General features: G+C 51.8%; 1 protein-coding gene across 1 annotated transcript in view; it reads left to right on the forward strand.

Annotated features, from left to right (window-relative positions):
- sardh (sarcosine dehydrogenase) overlaps positions 1 to 21,086 on the forward strand; it is a 170,475-nt gene that overhangs the window by 97,047 nt on the left and 52,342 nt on the right. The window contains exons 12-15 of the mRNA XM_072488950.1: positions 4,579 to 4,674; positions 5,259 to 5,397; positions 6,366 to 6,479; positions 14,904 to 15,051. Coding sequence (XP_072345051.1) covers positions 4,579 to 4,674; positions 5,259 to 5,397; positions 6,366 to 6,479; positions 14,904 to 15,051 — 497 coding nt within the window. The remainder of the gene's footprint in view (positions 1 to 4,578; positions 4,675 to 5,258; positions 5,398 to 6,365; positions 6,480 to 14,903; positions 15,052 to 21,086) is intronic.

A 21,086-nucleotide genomic window follows, 5' to 3' on the forward strand; every position in this document is an offset into this window, starting at 1 on the left:
ACTATGTTGTTGCCCTTGTGGGCTCCACCTATGGACCATTGTATTGTATTACACCGCATTGTATCATGTTGGTGCCCTTGTGGGCTCCGCCCCCTTGGGGGAGGTATACAGAGCTGCTGTCCTGTAGGAAGCTCTCAGTGCAGAGCAGTCGCAGGCAGGCACAGTTCTAGCTGATTAAAACCACCGTTCATTTCAACTCTCCATCTCGTGTGAATTGATGGTCGCATCAGTTTAATCAGCTCCAACATCGCGATGGAAGCCGCCCTCAAACCTGACCGACTGGAACTCGACCCACAGGCCGCTGAAGCCAAAGGGATTTTTTTGCACTGGCTCCGCTGTTTTGAGGCCTACCTCGCCGCCTCCTCCTCGCCTACCGTCACCGCCGAACAGAAGCTGAGCCTCTTCCACGCCCGGGTGAGCCACAGAATCTCCGTGCAAATCGAGGAAGCGATCACATACGCAGACGCGGTTGCGATCCTGAAAATGCAAAATGTGAGGCCGGTGAACAAGTGTTCGCGCGGCATCTCCTCACCACTCGCTGCCAACGCCCCGGGGAATCGGTGGAGGAGTACCTACGCAACCTGAAAGTCCTCGCGCGAAGCTGCAACTACCAGGCCGTCACGGCCTCTCAACACATGGAACTCGCCGTCCAGGACGCATATCTGGCTGGAGTCCAGTCCAACTACGTCAGACAGCGCCTGCTCGAGAAGGGCGCCCTCGACCTAGAAGAGACGGTAAAAACTACCACCTCCCTAGAAGTAGCGTTTCAGAGCCTCAACGCTTTCCCCTCCGACCACGCGACCCCCTCGTGGACACCTGACCAGAGAGTACCCCAGGCCTGTGCCGCGCGGCTGCCCGCCCAACCCGGGGCGCTGCCCTGCTATTTCTGCGGCCAGCACCAGCACCCCAGGCAGCGCTGTCCGGCTCGGAACGCGACCTGCAGCGGCTGCAGCAACAAAGGACACTGTACCAAAGTTTGCCTGGCCAGGTCCAAGACCTCCAAATCACAGGCCCGAGTCTCAGACTCAGGCCCGCAGACCCCGTAGCGTGGCCTGCGTGCCTGCCGGCTCTGCCCCCTCCGGACGCGTCATCTGCCTCGTGTTGTCCGTGGGGGAAGCCATCTTCGACTCTACCCAACACGGTGTGACTCACTGGGGCCGCCATCTCCAACATGGCCCAACACGTGCGACTCACGGGGGCCGCCATCTTGGCCGCCATCTTCATCACCGTCCAACACGGTGTGACTCACTGGGGCCGCCATCTCCAACATGGCCCGACACGTGCGACTCACGGGGGCCGCCATCTTGGGACTACCCCACCACCTCCAACCACGCCGGCTACCGGCAACTCTGCGCGGTCACCCTCGACCAATCACGGCCAAAGCACCTCAGGAACTCGATGATGACCATCCGGGTCAATGGGCACGAAACGCCCTGCCTGTTTGTCTCTGGGAGCACGGAGAGCTTCATACACCCAGACACGGGAAGGCGCTGTTCTCTCCAAATCTCCCCCGCATTTCAAACAATCTCCCTCGCTTCTGGATCGCACTCAGTGCAGATCCGGGGGTACTGTGTCGCAAACCTCGCGATACAGGGCGCCGAGTACGCCAATTTTAAACTATATGTACTCCCCGATCTCTGCACTCCTCTCCTGTTGGGACTGGACTTCCAGTGCAACCTCAGGAGTCTAAACCTGAAGTTCGGCGGGCCCCTACCCCCTCTCACCGTATGTAGCCTCGCGACCCTGAAGGTCGACCCTCCCCCACTCTTCGCGAACCTCACCGCTGACTGTAAACTCGTCACCACCAGGAGCAGGCGGTACAGTGCCCAGGACAGGACTTTTATCAAGTCAGAGGTCCAGCGGCTCTTGACGGAAGGGATCATCGAGGCCAGTAATAGCCCCTAGAGAACCCAGGTGGTGGTCGTCAGGACTGGGGAGAAGAACTGGATGGTTGTAGACTACAGCCAAACCATAAACCGGTACACGCACCTCGATGCGTACTCCCTTCCCCGGATAGCGGACATGGTGAATCAGATTGCACACTACTGGGTGTTCTCCACGGTAGATCTGAAGTCCGCATACCACCAGCTCCCAATCCGCCCGGGGGATCGCCTTTGAGGCAGACGGCCGCCTCTTCCACTTCCTCTGGGTCACCTTCAGCGACACCAACGGGGTCTCGGTCTTCCAAAGAACGATGGACCGAATGGTGGACCAGTACGGGCTGCGGGCCACATTTCCGTCTGCGGCCACGACCAGCAGGACCACGACGCCAACCTTCGGAAGTTTCTCCAAACCGCCCAAGCCCTCAACCTCACTTATAACGAGGAGAAATCTGTTTTCCGCACAATCCGACTGGCCATCCTCGGCTACGTCGTGGAAAACGGAGTCCTAGGGCCCAACCCCGACCGCATGCGCCCCCTCCTGCAACTCCCCCTCCCCCACTGCCCCAAGGCCCTAAAAAGATGCCTCGGGTTCTTTTCCTATTATGTCCAGTGGGTCCCCAACTATGCGGACCACCATCTTCCCACTGACAGCTGAGGACCGCCAGGCCTTCAGCCGCATCAAGGCCGATATTGCCAAAGCCGCGATGCACGCGGTGGACGAGTCCATCCCCTTTCAGGTGGAGAGCGACGCGTCAGAGGTCGCCCTCACCGCTACCCTTAATCAGGCAGGCAGACCCGTACCCTTTTTCTCCCGTACCCGCAACGCCTCCGAGATTCGACCCACTTCAGTCGAAAAAGAAGCTCAAGCCATTGAGGAAGCTGTACGGCATTGTAGGCGCTACCTCGCTGGTAGGAGGTTTACCCTCGTCACCGACCAACGGTCGGTAGCCTTCGTGTTCGACAACACGCAGCGGGGCAAGATCAAGAACGATAAAATCTTGAGGTGGAGGATCGAACTCTCCACCTATAATTATGATATAGTGTATCGTCCTGGGAAGCTCAATGAGCCCCCAGGTGCCCTGTCCCGTGGCACATGCGCCAGCGCGCAAGATGACCGACTCCGGGCCATCCACAACGACCTCTGCCACCCGGCGGTCACCTGGCTTCTCCACTACATCAAGGCCCACAACCTGCCCTACTCCACCGAGGAGGTCAGGGTCATGACCAGGGACTGCCAAATCTGCACGGAGTGTAAGCCGCACTTCTATCGACCAGATAAGGCCCAGCTGGTGAAGGCACCCGGCCCTACGAGCGCCTCAGTATTGATTTCAAAGGGCCCCTCCCAACCGCAATGCATATTTTCTCAACGTCGTTGATGAGTTCTCCCGCTTCCCTTTGCAATCCCCTGCCCCGACATGACCGCGGCCACCATCATTACGCCCCTGCACAGCATCTTCACCCTGTTCGGTTTCCCCACTTGCGTCCACAGTGACCGAGGCTCCTCGTTTATGAGCGACGAGCTGGGTCAGTACCTGCTCGGTAAGGGCATCGCCTCGAGCAGGACTACCAGTTATAACCCCCGGGACACGGACAGATGGAGAGGGAGAACGCGACGGTCTGGAAGGCCGTCCTTCTGGCCCTACGGTCTGGAATCTCCCAGCTTCCCACTGGCAGAAGGTCCTCCCTGAAGCGCTCCACTCCATTAGGCCACTCGTTTGCACAGCCACGAACGAGACCCCTCATGACCGCCTATTTGGTTTCCCTAGAAAATCCACCTCCAGGGTCTCGCTTCCGGCCTGGTTGACGACACCGGGGCCCCTACTCCTCCGAAAACATGTGAGGAGCCATAAGTCCGACTCCCTGGTCGAGAGGGTCCAGCTCCTTCACGCCAACCCGCCAGTATGCCTACGTGGCACACCCCGATGGCCGACAAGATACGGCCTCCCTCCGGGACCTGGCACCCGCAGGATCGCCTATGACCATCACCTACCCCCCCCCCCAATCTACACCAAACAGTGCCCCCGCCCCTGCATGGCCTACACCCCCCCCCCACACACACACACACACACCCTCCCTCCATCGCCGACCTACAGGGGTGAAGCTCCAGAAGACACGCTCCCGGAGTCAACACTCATGCCCGCATCGACGAGTTCAACACCCGTGCCCACAGCGAAACCAGAGCTCAGGCAATCGCAGCGCACGATCAGGGCGCCGGACAGACTCCACCTGTGAGCCATTTCACCCCCGCTGGACTTCAATTTTTGAACAGGGGGTGAATGTGGTGAATGTATTGCGGCAACCATTCACCATTGTATTGCATTACATTACATTGTACTATGTTGTTGCCCTTGTGGGCTCCACCTATGGACCATTGTATTGTATTACACCGCATTGTATCATGTTGGTGCCCTTGTGGGCACTGCCCCCTTGGGGGAGGTATATAGAGCTGCTGCCCTGTAGGCGGCTCTCAGTACAGAGCAGTCGCAGGCAGGCACTGTTCTAGCTGATTAAAACCACTGTTCAATTGTCCGTCTCGTGTGAAATGATGGTCGCATCACTATCTGTCTCTCTCTCCCTCACTCTCTCTGTCATCACTGTCTGCCTCTCTCTTTCTCCCTCGCTCTCTCTCTCTCTGGCTCATTATTGATCTTTCTCTTCTCTTGTGACTCTGAATTAGATTCTAAATTATGATTATTACGGAGCCTACGGCAGCAAACAGCATGACAATTACAGATATAATGAGTTACTACGGAACGATTACACCTTTGACTTCCCGCTACACCATAAGCAGGTAGGAATGATCTCCTATTTCACTCTCATCAGTTCAGAGAGGTTGAATATTTCTGCCACTGATACGTGAAGTGCAGCCACCTAACCAACCGAGTGAGTGAAGGCTGCAGATATCGAGGATAAATCAGATGTTGATGTATACTGAGCGTCATTTATTAGCACTCCACATGCCAGATAGAATATCACGTGATCCGTCTGTCTGCTGTGTGTGACTGTGCTTGTATCTGACTGCGTGTGCGTGTGTCTGACTGCGTGTGCGTGTGTATGACTGCGTGTGCGTGTGTCTGACTGCATGTGTGTGTGTCTGACTGCGTGTGCGTGTGTCTGACTGCGTGTGCGTGTGTCTGACTGCATGTGTCTGACTGCATGTGTGTGACTGTGACTATCTGTGACTATGTCTCGGACTGTGTGTGTGTCATTGACTGACTGTGTCTATGACTGTGTGTGTGTGGGCTAACTGCACCCACCATGGCCCTGGGGGGTGGAGTGCGGTTCAGGACCCAGGGGGATTACAGCTTCCCTCGAGTCCAGCCGCTTGTTTCCAGCGATGTCCGGATCAGTCTCACGTTATTGTGGTTGGTGCAGATTAAGTTTGAGTGTGAAAGGTGCCGGGACACAGCTGCCGTCTTCGACATGTCCTATTTTGGCAAGTTCTACCTGCTGGGCCTGGAGGCTAAAAAGGCAGCGGATTGGCTGTTTTCTGCTGATGTCAGCACGTCAATAGGTATTTTAAAATCTCTATATTTGTCACTGGCACATATATTGTTATATCCCCACCCCCCCTCCTGCCACCCCCACCCCCCGCCAACCCTACCCCCCACACCAGCCTCCCCTCCCCCGCTCCCTCCCTCTCCCCCTCCCCCTCTCCCGCCGCCTCCCCCGCCACCCCTCCCCACACCCCCCTCCCCTCCCCCTCCTCCCCACCCCCGCCACCATTGCCCTCACCCCCTTTTCCTCTCCCCTTCCCCCCTCCCCCACACCCGTCTCCCCCCTGCTCAACCCCTCTCCCCCTCCCCGCCTCCCCTCCCCGCCTCCCCCTCTCCTTCCCCCCCTTTTCCTCGCCCCTTTTCCTCGCCCCCTTTTCCTCGCCCCCTTTTCCTCGCCCCCTTTTCCTCGCCCCTTCCCCCTGCTCACCCCCTATCTCCCACCCCGACTCCCCTCCCCCCACCCTTTCCCCCTCCCTCCCTCTCCCCTTCCCCTCTCCCCTCCCCTCCATCTCCCCTTCCCCTCTCCCCTCCCCTCCATCTCCCCTCTTCCTCTCCCCTTCCCCTCTCCCCCTCCACCCTCTTCCCCCCTCCCCTCCTCCTCCCCCTCCCCCTTTTCCTCTCCCCCTTCCCCTCTCCCTCTTCCGCTCTCCCCCTTTTCCTCTCCCCTTCCCCTCCCCCCCTCCTCCCTCTCCCCCTCCTCCCTCTCCCCCTCCTCCTCCCCCTCCCCCTCCCCCTTTTCCTCTCCCCCTTCCCCTCTCCCCCTTGCTCTCCCCCTTGCTCTCCCCCTTCCCCTCTCCCCTCCCCCTCTCCCCCTTTTCCTCTCCCCCTCCCCCTCTCCATCTTTTTTTGTTACACTATGGGATCTTCATGTATAACTGTCCTGATCTTTGTGTTTTTAGTTTTCTGTTGTGTTTTGATGCTCAGATCTCAGTATTTAATTTAACAACAGCTTAAGTGAGAATTAAATGTTGCCGTTTGTGTTCAGGTAAAACTGTTTACACTTGTATGCTGAACAGTCGCGGTGGGACGGAGAGCGACCTCACAGTTAGTCGAATTGAGAGCTCGGCAGAGGGATCAGCGCTCACACCCGCCTTCGAAGGTAACCTCAAAATGGACCAAACAAGTATGATTACACCGGCGGTTTCCTCAGCTTTGGTAACAGCTTAGCTCCTTCTTCCAGAGGGGTACAGACTTGAAAAGGGCTGAATATTATTGTGCGTATTAAAAAGCACCCAACAGTCACAGAAAACTAAAGACCATGAAAAGATGAAAGTTTGCCCCGTCAAACACTCCCGGGACAGGTACAACACGGGGTTAGATACAGAGTAAAGCTCCCTCTACACTGTCCCCATCAAACACTCCCAGGACAGGTACAACACGGGGTTAGATACAGAGTAAAGCTCCCTCTACACTGTCCCCATCAAACACTCCCAGGACAGGTACAGCACGGGGTTAGATAGAGAGTAAAGCTCCCTCTACACTGTCCCCATCAAACACTCCCAGGACAGGTACAGCACGGGGTTACATACAGAGGAAAGCTCCCTCTACACTGTCCCCATCAAACACTCCCAGGACAGGTACAGCACGGGGTTAGATACAGAGTAAAGCTCCCTCTACACTGTCCCCATCAAACACTCCCAGGACAGGTACAGCACGGGGTTAGATACAGAGTAAAGCTCCCTCTACACTGTCCCCACCAAACACTCCCAGGACAGGTACAGCACGGGGTTAGATACAGAGTAAAGCTCCCTCTACACTGTCCCCATTAAACACTCCCAGGACAGGTGCAGTACGGGGTCAGATACAGAGTAAAGCTCCCTCGACACTGTCCCCATCAAACACTCCCAGGACAGCTCCAGCACTGGGTTAGATACAGCGTAAAGCACTGTCTACACTGTCCCCATCAAACACTCCCAGGACAGGTACAGCACGGGATTTAGATACAGAGTAAAGCTCCCTCTACACTGTCCCCATCAAACACTCCCAGGACAGGTACAGCACGGGGTTAGATACAGAGTAAAGCTCCCTCTACACTGTCCCCATCAAACACTCCCAGGACAGGTACAGCACGCGTTAGATACAGAGTAAAACTCCCTCTACACTGTCCCCATCAAACACTCCCAGGACAGGGACAGGACGGTGTCAGATACAGAGTAAAGCTCCCTAGACACTGTCCCCATTAAACACTCCCAGGACAGCTCCAGCATGGGGTTAGATACAGAACAAAGAACAAAGAAATGTACAGCACAGGAACAGGCCCTTCGGCCCTCCAAGCCCGTGCCGACCATGCTGCCCGACTAAACTACAATCTTCTACACTTCCTGGGTCCGTATCCCTCTATTCCCATCTTATTCATGTATTTGTCAAGATGCCCCTTAAATGTCACTATCGTCCCTGCTTCCACCACCTCCTCCAGTAGCGAGTTCCAGGCACCCACTACCCTCTGCGTAAAAAACTTGCCTCGTACATCTACTCTAAACCTTGCCCCTCCCACCTTAAACCTATGCCCCCTAGTAATTGACCCCTCTACCCTGGGGAAAAGCCTCTGACTATCCACTCTGTCTATGCCCCTCATAATTTTGTAGACCTCTATCAGGTCTCCCCTCAACCTCCTTCGTTCCAGTGAGAACAAACCGAGTTTATTCAACCGCTCCTCATAGCTAATGCCCTCCATACCAGGCAACATTCTGGTAAATCTCTTCTGCACCCTCTCTAAAGCCTCCACATCCTTCTGGTAGTGTGGCGACCAAAATTAAACACTATACTCCAAGTGTGGCCTAACTAAGGTTCTATACAGCTGCAACATGACTTTCAATTCCTATACTCAATGCCCCGGCCAATGAAGGCAAGCATACCGTATGCCTTCTTGACTACCTTCTCCACCTGTGTTGCCCCTTTCAATGACCTGTGAACCTGTACTCCTAGATCTCTTTGACTTTCAATACTCTTGAGGGTTCTCCCATTCACTGTATATTCCCTACCTGCATTAGACCTTCCAAAATGCATTACCTCACATTTGTCCGGATTAAACTCCATCTGCCATCTCTCCGCCCAAGTCTCCAAACAATCTAAATCCTGCTGTATCCTCTGACAGTCCTCATCGCTATCCGCAATTCCACCAACCTTTGTGTCGTCTGCAAACTTACTAATCAGACCAGTTACATTTTCCTCCAAATCATTTATATATACTACAAAGAGCAAAGGTCCCAGCACTGATCCCTGTGGAACACCACTGGTCACAGCCCTCCAATTAGAAAAGCATCCTTCCATTGCTACTCTCTGCCTTCTATGACCTAGCCAGTTCTGTATCCACCTTGCCAGCTCACCCCTGATCCCGTGTGACTTCACCTTTTGTACTAGTCTACCATGAGGGACCTTGTCAAAGGCCTTACTGAAGTCCATATAGACAACATCCACTGCCCTACCTGCATCAATCATCTTAGTGACCTCCTCAAAAAACTCTATCAAGTTAGTGAGACACGACTTCCCCTTCACAAAACCGCTGCCTCTCACTAATACGTCCATTTGCTTCCAAATGGGAGTAGATCGTGTCTCGAAGAATTCTCTCCAGTAATTTCCCTACCACTGAAGTAAGGCTCACCGGCCTGTAATTCCCTGGATTATCCTTGCTACCCTTCTTAAACAGAGGAACAACATTGGCTATTCTCCAGTCCTCCAGGACATCCCCTGAAGACAGTGAGGATCCAAAGATTTCTGTCAAGGCCTCAGCAATTTCCTCTCCAGCCTCCTTCAGTATTCTGGGGTAGATCCCATCAGTCCCTGGGGACTTATCTACCTTAATATTTTTTAAGACACCCAACACCTCGTCTTTTTGGATCACAATGTGACCCAGGCTATCTACACCCCCTTCTCCAGACTCAACATCTACCAATTCCTTCTCTTTGGTGAATACTGATGCAAAGTATTCATTTAGTACCTCGCCCATTTCCTCTGGCTCCACACATAGATTTCCTTGCCTATCCTTCAGTGGGCCAACCCTTTCCCTGGCTACCCTCTTGCTTTTTATGTACGTGTGAAAAGCCTTGGGATTTTCCTTAACCCTATTTGCCAATGACTTTTCGTGACCCCTTCTAGCCCTCCTGACTCCTTGCTTAAGTTCCTTCCTACTTTCCTTATATTCCACGCAGGCGTCGTCTGTTCCCAGCCTTTTAGCCCTGACAAATGCCTCCTTTTTCTTTTTGACGAGGCCTACAATATCTCTTGTTATCCAAGTTCCCGAAAATTGCCGTATTTATCCTTCTTCCTCACAGGAACATGCCGGTCCTGAATTCCTTTCAACTGACACTTGAAAGCCTCCCACATGTCAGATGTTGATTTGCCCTCAAACATCCGCCCCCAATCTATGTTCTTCAGTTCCCGCCTAATATTGTTATAATTAGCCTTCCCCCAATTTAGCACATTCATCCTAGGACCACTCTTATCCTTGTCCACCAGTACTTTAAAACTTACTGAATTGTGGTCACTGTTACTGAAATGCTCCCCTACTGAAACATCTACCACCTGGCCGGGCTCATTCCCCAATACCAGGTCCAGTACCGCCCCTTCCCTAGTTGGACTGTCTACATATTGTTTTAAGAAGCCCTCCTGGATGCTCCTTACAAACTCCGCCCCGTCTAAGCCCCTGGCACTGAGTCCCAGTCAATATTGGGGAAGTTGAAGTCTCCCATCACCACAACCCTGTTGTTTTTACTCTTTTCCAAAATCTGTCTACCTATCTGCTCCTCTATCTCCCGCTGGCTGTTGGGAGGCCTGTAGTAAACCCCCAACATTGTGACTGCACCCTTCTCATTCCTGATCTCTACCCATATAGCCTCACTGCCCACTGAGGTGTCCTCCCGCAGTACAGCTGTGATATTCTCCCGAACCAGTAGCGCAACTCCGCCTCCCCTTTTACATCCCCCTCTATCCCGCCTGAAACATCTAAATCCTGGAACGTTTAGCTGCCAATCCTGCCCTTCCCTCAACCAGGTCTCTGCAATGGCAACAACATCATAGTTCCAAGTACTAATCCAAGCTCTCGGTTCATCTGCCTTACCCGTAATACTTCTTGCATTAAAACATATGCACTTCAGGCCACCAGACCCGCTGTGTTCAGCAACTTCTCCCTGTCTGCTCTGCCTCAGAGCCCCACTGTCCCTATTCCCTAGTTCTCCCTCAATGCTCTCACCTTCTGACCTATTGCTCCCGTGCCCACTCCCCTGCCATACTAGTTTAAACCCTCCCGTGTGACACTAGCAAACCTCGCGGCCAGGATATTTATGCCTCTCCGGTTTAGATGCAACCCGTCCTTATATAGGTCACACCTGCCCCGGAAGAGCTCCCAGTGGTCCAGATAACGGAAACCCTCCCTCCTACACCAGCTGTTTAGCCACGTGTTTAGCTGCTCTATCTTCCTATTTCTAGCCTCACTGGCACGTGGCACAGGGAGTAATCCCGAGATTACAACCCTAGAGGTCCTGTCTTTTAACTTTCTGCCTAGCTCCCTGAACTCCTGCTGCAGGACCACATGCCCCTTCCTGCCTATGTCGTTAGTACCAATATGTACAACGACCTCTGCCTGTTTGCCCTCCCCCTTCAGGATGCCCTCTACCCGTTCGGAGACATCCTGGATCCTGGCACCAGGGGGGCAACATACCATCCTGGAGTCTCTTTCACGTCCACAGAAGCGCCTATCTGTGCCCCTGACTATAGAGTCCCCTATTACTATTGCTCTTCTGCGCTTTGACCCTCCCTTCTGAACATCAGAGCCAGCCGTGGTGCCACTGCTCTGGCTGCTGCTGTTTTCCCCTGATAGGCTATCCCCCCCCGACAGTATCCAAAGGGGTATACCTGGTCGAGAGGGGGACAACCACAGGGGATTCCTGCACTGACTGCCTGCCCTTTCTGGTGGTCACCCATTTCTCTGCCTGCACCTTGGGTGTGACCACATTTATATAACTGCGATCTATGACGCTTTCCGCCACCTGCATGCTCCTAAGTGCATCCAATTGCTGCTTCAACCGAACCATGCGGTCTGTGAGGAGCTCCAGTTGGGTGCACTTTCTGCAGATGAAGCCATCCGGGACGCAGGAAGCCTCCCGGACCTGCCACATCTCACAGTCAGAGCACTGCACCCCTCTAACTGACATTGCGTCAATTAATTAAAATTAAAATTTAAAAAAAACATTTTTAAAAAAAATATATATATTTTTTTAAATTTCAAAGTTACTGTTAACTATCTGTTTCCTAGCACTAGATTTCTAATAGAAATGCGAAAGCTAAATATAGTACTCTCCGATCTCTGGCTTAGATACCCCTCTAAATTATAATTAAGTTATTATGTTTAATTAGTTACCAATGCTTAATTTTTTTAATTTAGTGTAGAATCCAAACCAGCCACTCGGGTCACAGCTTTTCTGTGATGTCACTTCAGAGTAAAGCTCCCTCTACACTGTCCCCATCAAACACTCCCAGGACAGGTACAGCACGGGGTTAGATACAGAGTAAAGCTCCCTCTACACTGTCCCCATCAAACACTCCCAGGACAGGTACAGCACGGGTTAGATACAGAGTAAAGCTCCCTCTACACTGTCCCCATCAAACACTCCCAGGACAGGTACAGCACGGGGTTAGATACAGAGTAAATCTCCCTCTACACTGTCCCCATCAAACACTCCCAGGACAGGTACAGCACGGGGTTAGATACAGAGTAAAGTTCTCTCTACACTGTCCCCATCAAACACTCCCAGGACAGTTACAGCACGGGGTTAGATACAGAGTAAAGCTCTCTCCACATTGTCCCCAACAAACACTCCCAGGACAGGTACAGCACGGGGTTAGATACAGAGTAAAGCTCCCTCTACACTGTCCCCATTAAACACTCCCAGGACAGCTCCAGCACTGGGTTAGATACAGAGTAAAGCTCCCTCTGCACTGTCCCCATCAAACACTCCCAGGACAGGTACAGCACGGGGTTAGATACAGAGTAAAGCTCCCTCTACACTGTCCCCATCAAACACTCCCAGGACAGGTACAGCACGGGGTTAGATACAGAGTAAAGCTCCCTCTACACTGTCCCCATTAAACACTCCCAGGCCAGGTACAGTACGGGGTCAGATACAGAGTAAAGCTCCCTCTACACTGTCCCCATTAAACACTCCCAGGACAGCTCCAGCACTGGGTTAGATACAGAGTAAAGCTCCCTCTGCACTGTCCCCATCAAACACTCCCAGGACAGGTACAGCACGGGGTTAAATACAGAGTAAAGCTCCCTCTACACTGTCCCCATCAAACACTCCCAGGACAGGTACAGCACAGGGTTAGATACAGAGTAAAGCTCCCTCTACACTGTCCCCATCAAACACTCCCAGAACAGGTACTGCACAGGATTAGACACAGAGTAAAGCTCCCTCTACACTGTCCCCATCAAACACTCCCAGGACAGGTTCAGCACGGGGTTAGATACAGATAAAGCTCCCTCTACACTGTCCCCATCAAACACTCCCAGGACAGGTACAGCACGGGGTTAGATACAGAGTAAAGCCCCCTCTACACGGTCCCCATCAAACACTCCCAGGACAGGTACAGCACGGGGTTAGATACAGAGTAAAGCTCCCTCTATACTGTCCACATCAAACACTCCCAGGACAGGTACAGCACGGGGTTAGATACAGAGTAAAGCTCCCTCTACACTGTCCCCATCAAACACTCCCAGGACAGGTACAGCATGGGATTAGATACAGAGTAAAGCTCCCTCTACACTGTCCCCATCAAACACTCCCAGGACAGGTACAGCACGGGGTTAGATACAGAGTAAAGCTCCCTCTACACTGTCCCCATCAAACACCCCCAGGACAGGTACAGCACGGGGTTAGATACAGATTAAAGCTCCCTCTACACTGTCCCCATCAAACACTCCCAGGACAGGTACAGCACGGGGTTAGATACAGAGTAAAGCTCCCTCTACACTGTCCCCATCAAACACTCCCAGGACAGGTACAGCACGGGGTTAGATATAGAGTAAAGCTCCCTCTACACTGTCCCCATCAAACACTCCCAGGACAGGTACAGCACGGGGTTAGATACAGAGTAAAGCTCCCTCTACACTGTCCCCATCAAACACTCCCAGGACAGGTACAGCACGGGGTTAGATACAGAGTAAAGCTCCCTCTACACTGTCCCCATCAAACACTCCCAGGACAGGTGCAGCACGGGGTTAGATACAGAGTAAAGCTCCCTCTACACTGTCCCCATCAAACACTCCCAGGACAGGTACAGCACGGGGTTAGATACAGAGTAAAGCTCCCTCTACACTGTCCCCATCAAACACTCCCAGGACAGGTACAGCACGGGGTGAGATACAGAGTAAAGCTCCCTCTACACTGTCCCCATCAAACACTCCCAGGACAGGTGCAGCACGGGGTTAGATACAGAGTAAAGCTCCCTCTACACTGTCCCCATCAAACACTCCCAGGACAGGTACAGCACGGGGTTAGATACAGAGTAAAGCTCCCTCTACACTGTCCCCATCAAACACTCCCAGGACAGGTACAGCACGGGGTTAGATATAGAGTAAAGCTCCCTCTACACTGTCCCCATCAAACACTCCCAGGACAGGTACAGCACGGGGTTAGATACAGAGTAAAGCTCCCTCTACACTGTCCCCATCAAACACTCCCAGGACAGGTACAGCACGGGGTTAGATACAGAGTAAAGCTCCCTCTACACTGTCCCCATCAAACACTCCCAGGACAGGTGCAGCACGGGGTTAGATACAGAGTAAAGCTCCCTCTACACTGTCCCCATCAAACACTCCCAGGACAGGTACAGCACGGGGTTAGATACAGAGTAAAGCTCCCTCTACACTGTCCCCATCAAACACTCCCAGGACAGGTACAGCACGGGGTGAGATACAGAGTAAAGCTCCCTCTACACTGTCCCCATCAAACACTCCCAGGACAGGTGCAGCACGGGGTTAGATACAGAGTAAAGCTCCCTCTACACTGTCCCCATCAAACACTCCCAGGACAGGTACAGCATAAGGCTACTAATGCTCCCTCTGTAGTGACTGTCACTCAAAAGGCTGTTATGATTTTGTGGTTGTGTATTTCTGATTATTTATATCAGAGTTATGAGAATGTGACTGGTTCAGTCAGTCATTCAAAATGAACGTACGTTTAGTCCTTGGCAGCGATGCTGACTGGGATTAATTTGCTGCTCAGTGTATGTGGCCTGTTTGTGCTGCACTAACTCAGTTGAACAGCTATAGCTCGAGGCTGAGGCTTTCGCTCTTTCTCTTTCTCAGCTTTATCTTTTTAAGCATCCACTAACAACAGTAATTGAATCACATTGACATCCAGAGGAAGTGTGTTTAATCTGTGCAGTTGGCTAACTGGATTTTGAGCATGTTTGGCTGAGGGCCTTGTCTGTGTCCTGAGCTGTCATTCCTCCCACTGTCTGATGTTGTTAGCTGTGCCTGGGCGATGCTAACCGGTCTCTGACCTTGTGTTCTGCTCTGCTGCAGGTGATGGCTATTACTTGGCAGTCGGAGGTGGGGTGGCCCAACACAACTGGACCCATATTAGCTCCGTTCTTCAGGACCAGAGGTTCAACTGCCAACTTGTTGATTGCTCAGAGGAATTGGGAATGATCAGCGTGCAGGGACCCAAGAGGTGTGCAAATGCGTGGCTCATGGTGCTGATTGAAGGATAAGCGGAGGGGGAGGGGGGGGGTGGAGGAGGGGGTTCAAAGACAGGGCTGATATGTGTCTGCGGCACCAACATTGTTGGTGGGGGGTGGGAGGACGGTAGCACAGTGGTTAGCACTGTTGCTTCACAGCACCAGGGTCACTGTCTGTGCGGAGTCTGCACGTTCTCCCCGTGTCTGCGTGGGTTTCCTTCGGGTGCTCCGGTTTCCTCCCACAGTCCAAAGACGTGCTGTTGGGTGAATTGGACATTCTGAATTCTCCCCGTGTACCCGAACAGGGGCCGGAATGTGGCGACTAGGGGCTTTTCACAGTAACTTCATTGCAATGTTAATGTAAGCCTACTTGTGACAATGAAGATTAAAACAATGATTAACGGTCAGAATGGAATTGAAGGTAAATTATTGATCTGATTGGGAAATTGGCTGAGTGGCTGAGATTACACCGAGAGTAGGGATAAAAGGCTGGTCCTCGAATTAGCAGAATGACAAGTGTGACCCACAAAGATCTGCGTTGGGGCCTCAACTGTCCTCTGTATTTATTAATGACTCAGATGATGGAATAGAAAGCCAAATATGGGCGTGGGGGTGGGGTGGGGGGCGGGGTGGGGTGGAGGTCTTGCTTCAGTTACACAAGTCCCTGGATAGACCACAGCTGGAGTTACTGGGAGCAGATCCGGGCTCCACACCCAACAAAGAACAAAGAAATGTACAGCACAGGAACAGGCCCTTCGGCCCTCCAAGCCCGTGCCGACCATGCTGCCCGACTAAACTACAATCTTCTACACTTCCTGGGTCCGTATCCTACTATTCCCATCCTATTCATATATTTGTCAAGATGCCCCTTAAATGTCCCTATCGTCCCTGCTTCCACTACCTCCTCCGGTAGCGAGTTCCAGGCACCCACTACCCTCTGCGTAAAAAACTTGTACTCTAAACCTTGCCCCTCTCACCTTAAACCTATGCCCCTAGTAATTGACCCCTCTACCCTGGGTAAAAGCCTCTGACTATCCACTCTGTCTATGCCCCTCATAATTTTGTATACCTCTATCAGGTCTCCCCTCAACCTCCTTCGTTCCAGTGAGAACAAACCGAGTTTATTCAATCGCTCCTCATAGCTAATGCCCTCCATACCAGGCAACATTCTGGTAAATCTCTTCTGCACCCTCTCTAAAGCCTCCACATCCTTCTGGTAGTGTGGCGACCAGAATTGAACACTATACTCCAAGTGTTGCATAACTAAGGTTCTATACAGCTGCAACATGACTTGCCAATTCTCATACTCAATGCCCCGGCCAATGAACGCAAGCATGCCGTATGCCTTCTTGACTACCTTCTCCACCTGTGTTGCCCCTTTCAGTGACTTGTGGACCTGTAGTCCTAGATCTCTCAGACTTTCAATACTCTTGAGGGTTCTACCATTCACTGTTCACATATTCCCTACCTGCATTACACCTTCCAAAATGCATTACCTCACATTTGTCCGGATTAAACTCCATCTGCCATCTCTCCGCCCAAGTCTCCAAACAAACTAAATCCTGCTGTATCCTCTGACAGTCCTCATCGCTATCCGCAATTCCACCAACCTTTGTGTCGTCTGCAAACTTACTAATCAGACCAGTTACATTTTCCTCCAAATCATTTATATATACTACAAAGAGCAAAGGTCCCAGCACTGATCCCTGTGGAACACCACTGGTCACAGCCCTCCAATTAGAAAAGCATCCCTCCATTGCTACTCTCTGCCTTCTATGGCCTAGCCAGTTCTGTATCCACCTTGCCAGCTCACCCCTGATCCCGTGTGACTTCACCTTTTGTACTAGTCTACCATGAGGGACCTTGTCAAAGGCCTTACTGAAGTCCAGATAGATAACATCTACTGCCCTACCTGCATCAATCATCTTAGTGACCTCCTCGAAAAACTCTATCAAGTTAGTGAGACACGACCTCCCCTTCACAAAACCGTGCTGCCTCTCACTAATACGTCCATTTGCTTCCAAATGGGAGTAGATCGTGTCTCGAAGAATTCTCTCCAGTAATTTCCCTACCACTGAAGTAAGGCTCACCGGCCTGTAGTTCCCGGGATTATCCTTGCTACCCTTCTTAAACAGAGGAACAACATTGGCTATTCTCCAGTCCTCCGGGACATCCCCTGAAGACAGCGAGGATCCAAAGATTTCTGTCAAGGCCTCAGCAATTTCCTCTCCAGCCTCCTTCAGTATTCTGGGGTAGATCCCATCAGTCCCTGGGGACTTATCTACCTTAATATTTTTTAAGACACCCAACACCTCGTCTTTTTGGATCACAATGTGACCCAGGCTATCTACACCCCCTTCTCCAGACTCAACATCTACCAATTCCTTCTCTTTGGTGAATACTGATGCAAAGTATTCATTTAGTACCTCGCCCATTTCCTCTGGCTCCACACATAGATTCCCTTGCCTATCCTTCAGTGGGCCAACCCTTTCCCTGGCTACCCTCTTGCTTTTTATGTACGTGTAAAAAGCCTTGGGATTTTCCTTAACCCTATTTGCCAATGACTTTTCGTGACCCCTTCTAGCCCTCCTGACTCCTTGCTTAAGTTCCTTCCTACTTTCCTTATATTCCACGCAGGCTTCGTCTGTTCCCAGCCTTTTAGCCCTGACAAATGCCTCCTTTTTCTTTTTGACGAGGCCTACAATATCTCTCGTCATCCAAGGTTCCCGAAAATTGCCGTATTTATCTTTCTTCCTCACAGGAACATGCCGGTCCTGTATTCCTTTCAACTGCCACTTGAAAGCCTCCCACATGTCAGATGTTGATTTGCCCTCAAACATCCGCCCCCAATCTATGTTCTTCAGTTCCCGCCTAATATTGTTATAATTAGCCTTCCCCCAATTTAGCACATACATCCTCGGACCACTCTTATCCTTGTCCACCAGTACTTTAAAACTTACTGAATTGTGGTCACTGTTACCGAAATGCTCCCCTACTGAAACATCTGCCACCTGGCCGGGCTCATTCCCCAATACCAGGTCCAGTACCGCCCCTTCCCTAGTTGGACTGTCTACATATTGTTTTAAGAAGCCCTCCTGGATGCTCCTTACAAACTCCGCCCCGTCTAAGCCCCTGGCACTAAGTGAGTCCCAGTCAATATTGGGGAAGTTGAAGTCTCCCATCACCACAACCCTGTTGTTTTTACTCTTTTCCAATATCTGTCTACCTATCTGCTCCTCTATCTCCCGCTGACTGTTGGGAGGCCTGTAGTAAACCCCCAACATTGTGACTGCACCCTTCTTATTCCTGATCTCTACCCATATAGCCTCACTGTCCTCTGAGGTGTCCTCTTGCAGTACAGCTGTGATATTCTCCCGAACAAGTAGCGCAACTCCGCCTCCCCTTTTACATCCCCCTCTATCCCGCCTGAAACATCTAAATCCTGGAACGTTTAGCTGCCAATCCTGCCCTTCCCTCAACCAGGTCTCTGTAATGGCAACAACATCATAGTTCCAAGTAGTAATCCAAGCTCTAAGTTCATCTGCCTTACCCGTAATGCTCCTTGCATTAAAACATATGCACTTCAGGCCACCAGACCCGCTGTGTTCAGCAACTTCTCCCCGTCTGCTCTGCCTCAGAGCCACACTGTCCCTATTCCCTAGTTCTCCCTCAATGCTCTCACCTTCTGACCTATTGCTCCCGTGCCCACCCCCCTGCCATACTAGTTTAAACCCTCCCGTGTGACACTAGCAAACCTCGCGGCCAGGATATTTATGCCTCTCCGGTTTAGATGCAACCCGTCCTTCTTATACAGGTCACACCTGCCCCGGAAGAGCTCCCAGTGGTCCAGATAATGGAAACCCTCCCTCCTACACCAGCTGTTTAGCCACGTGTTTAGCTGCTCTATCTTCCTATTTCTAGCCTCACTGGCACGTGGCACAGGGAGTAATCCCGAGATTACAACCCTCGAGGTCCTGTCTTTTAACTTTCTGCCTAGCTCCCTGAACTCCTGCTGCAGGACCTCATGCCCCTTCCTGCCTATGTCGTTAGTACCAATATGTACAACGACCTCTGCCTGTTTGCCCTCCCCCTTCAGGATTCCCTCTTCCCGTTTGGATACATCCTGGACCCTGGCACCAGGGAGGCAACATACCATCCTGGAGTCTCTTTCACGTCCACAGAAGCGCCTATCTGTGCCCCTGACTATAGAGTCCCCTATTACTATTACTCTTCTGCGCTTTGACCCTCCCTTCTGAACATCAGAGCCAGCCGTGGTGCCACTGCTCTGGCTGCTGCTGTTTTCCCCTGATAGGCTATCCCCCCCGACAGTATCCAAAGGGGTATATCTGTTCGAGAGGGGGACAACCACAGGGGATTCCTGCACTGACTGCCTGCCCTTTCTGGTGGTCACCCATTTCTCTGCCTGCACCTTGGGTGTGACCACATTTACATAACTGCGATCTATGACGCTTTCCGCCACCTGCATGCTCCTAAGTGCATCCAATTGCTGTTCCAACCGAACCATGCGGTCTGTGAGGAGCTCCAGTTGGGTGCACTTTCTGCAGATGAAGCCATCCGGGACGCAGGAAGCCTCCCGGACCTGCCACATCTCACAGTCAGAGCACAGCACCCCTCTAACTGACATTGCGTCAATTAATTAAAATTAAAATTTGTCTTTTTAAAAAAATATTTTAAAAAAAATTTCAAAGTTACTGTCAACTATCTGTTTCCTAGCACTAGATTTCTAATAGAAATGCGACAGCTAACTATAATATTCTCCGATCTCTGGCTTAGATATCCCTCTAAATTATAATTAAGTTATTATGTTTAATTAGTTACCAAATACTCAAATTTTTTTTTAAATTTAGGGTAGAATCCCAACCAGCCACTCTGGCCACAGCTTTTCTGTGATGTCACTTCAGTTTCCCCCCGACACACACAATTTGAAAAAAGGTATAAAAGTGAAAATAAGTAAAAATCACTTACTTACCTTCTTACCTTCTGAGTGTCTTAGATGTTCTCAGCTTTTTAAAGTAAGTACTCACCTCCCAGAGGGCCCCTGCGCACCGCTGCCGCCGAAATCCAAAGGGCCCTTGGAAGGGCCCTGGGAAGGATTTACTGACCCGGAGGGAGCTCAGTGTAGATTTCCCAGAATGAGGCCTGGAGTTAAATTAGGCCGAGAGATTAAACCGATTCAGATTGTATTTGCTGGAATGTAGACGGTTAAGGGGGATTCAATCAAAGTTTTGAAAATCATACGGTCAGGCAAAGAGACTCCCAATTTCTATTGTTCCTTTCACTGAACACCTCAAAGCCAATGAATTCTTATGTAGGAAACACAGCAGACAATTTGTACACAGCAAGATTCCCCAAGCAGCATGGTGATAATCCCGGATATTCTGTATTTTGTGATGTTGATTGAGTGGTAAATAAAATTCAAACCAGCATTTCCAGGGGTGAAATTTGCAAACACCTGTCTACAGAAATGCTGGGGGGCTGGGTGGGGGCGTAATTTCTCCGGGAGATCAGTTGGCATTTTCAATCTGAGATTGATAGATTCCTGTTGGGAATGGGGCAAAATTGTAGAATTATTACAGTGCCAAAGGAAACCACGCGGCCCATCGGGTCTCCACCAACCCTCTGAAAGAGCCCCCTACCTAGCCCACTTCCCACCCTATCCCTGCAACCCAAGTGACCCCAGCTAACCCTTCTGGACACTAAGGCGCAGTTTATCATGGCCAATCCACCTAACCTGCGCATCTTTGGGCTGTGGGAGGAAACCGGAGCACCCGGAGGAACCCACGCAGACACGGGGGAACATGCAGACTCCGCACAGACAGTGACCCAGCGGGGAATCGAACCTGGGACCCTGGCGCTGTGAGACAGCAGTGTTAACCCGGGTCCCTGGCACTGTGAGACAGCAGTGTTAACCCAGGTCCCTGGCACTGTGAGACAGCAGTGTTAACCCAGGCCCCTGGCACTGTGAGATAGCAGTGTTAACCCAGGTCCCTGGCTCTGTGAGGCAGCA

This window comes from Scyliorhinus torazame, chromosome 22 (genome assembly GCF_047496885.1).
Source record: "Scyliorhinus torazame isolate Kashiwa2021f chromosome 22, sScyTor2.1, whole genome shotgun sequence".
Classification (NCBI taxonomy): Eukaryota; Metazoa; Chordata; class Chondrichthyes; order Carcharhiniformes; family Scyliorhinidae; genus Scyliorhinus; species Scyliorhinus torazame.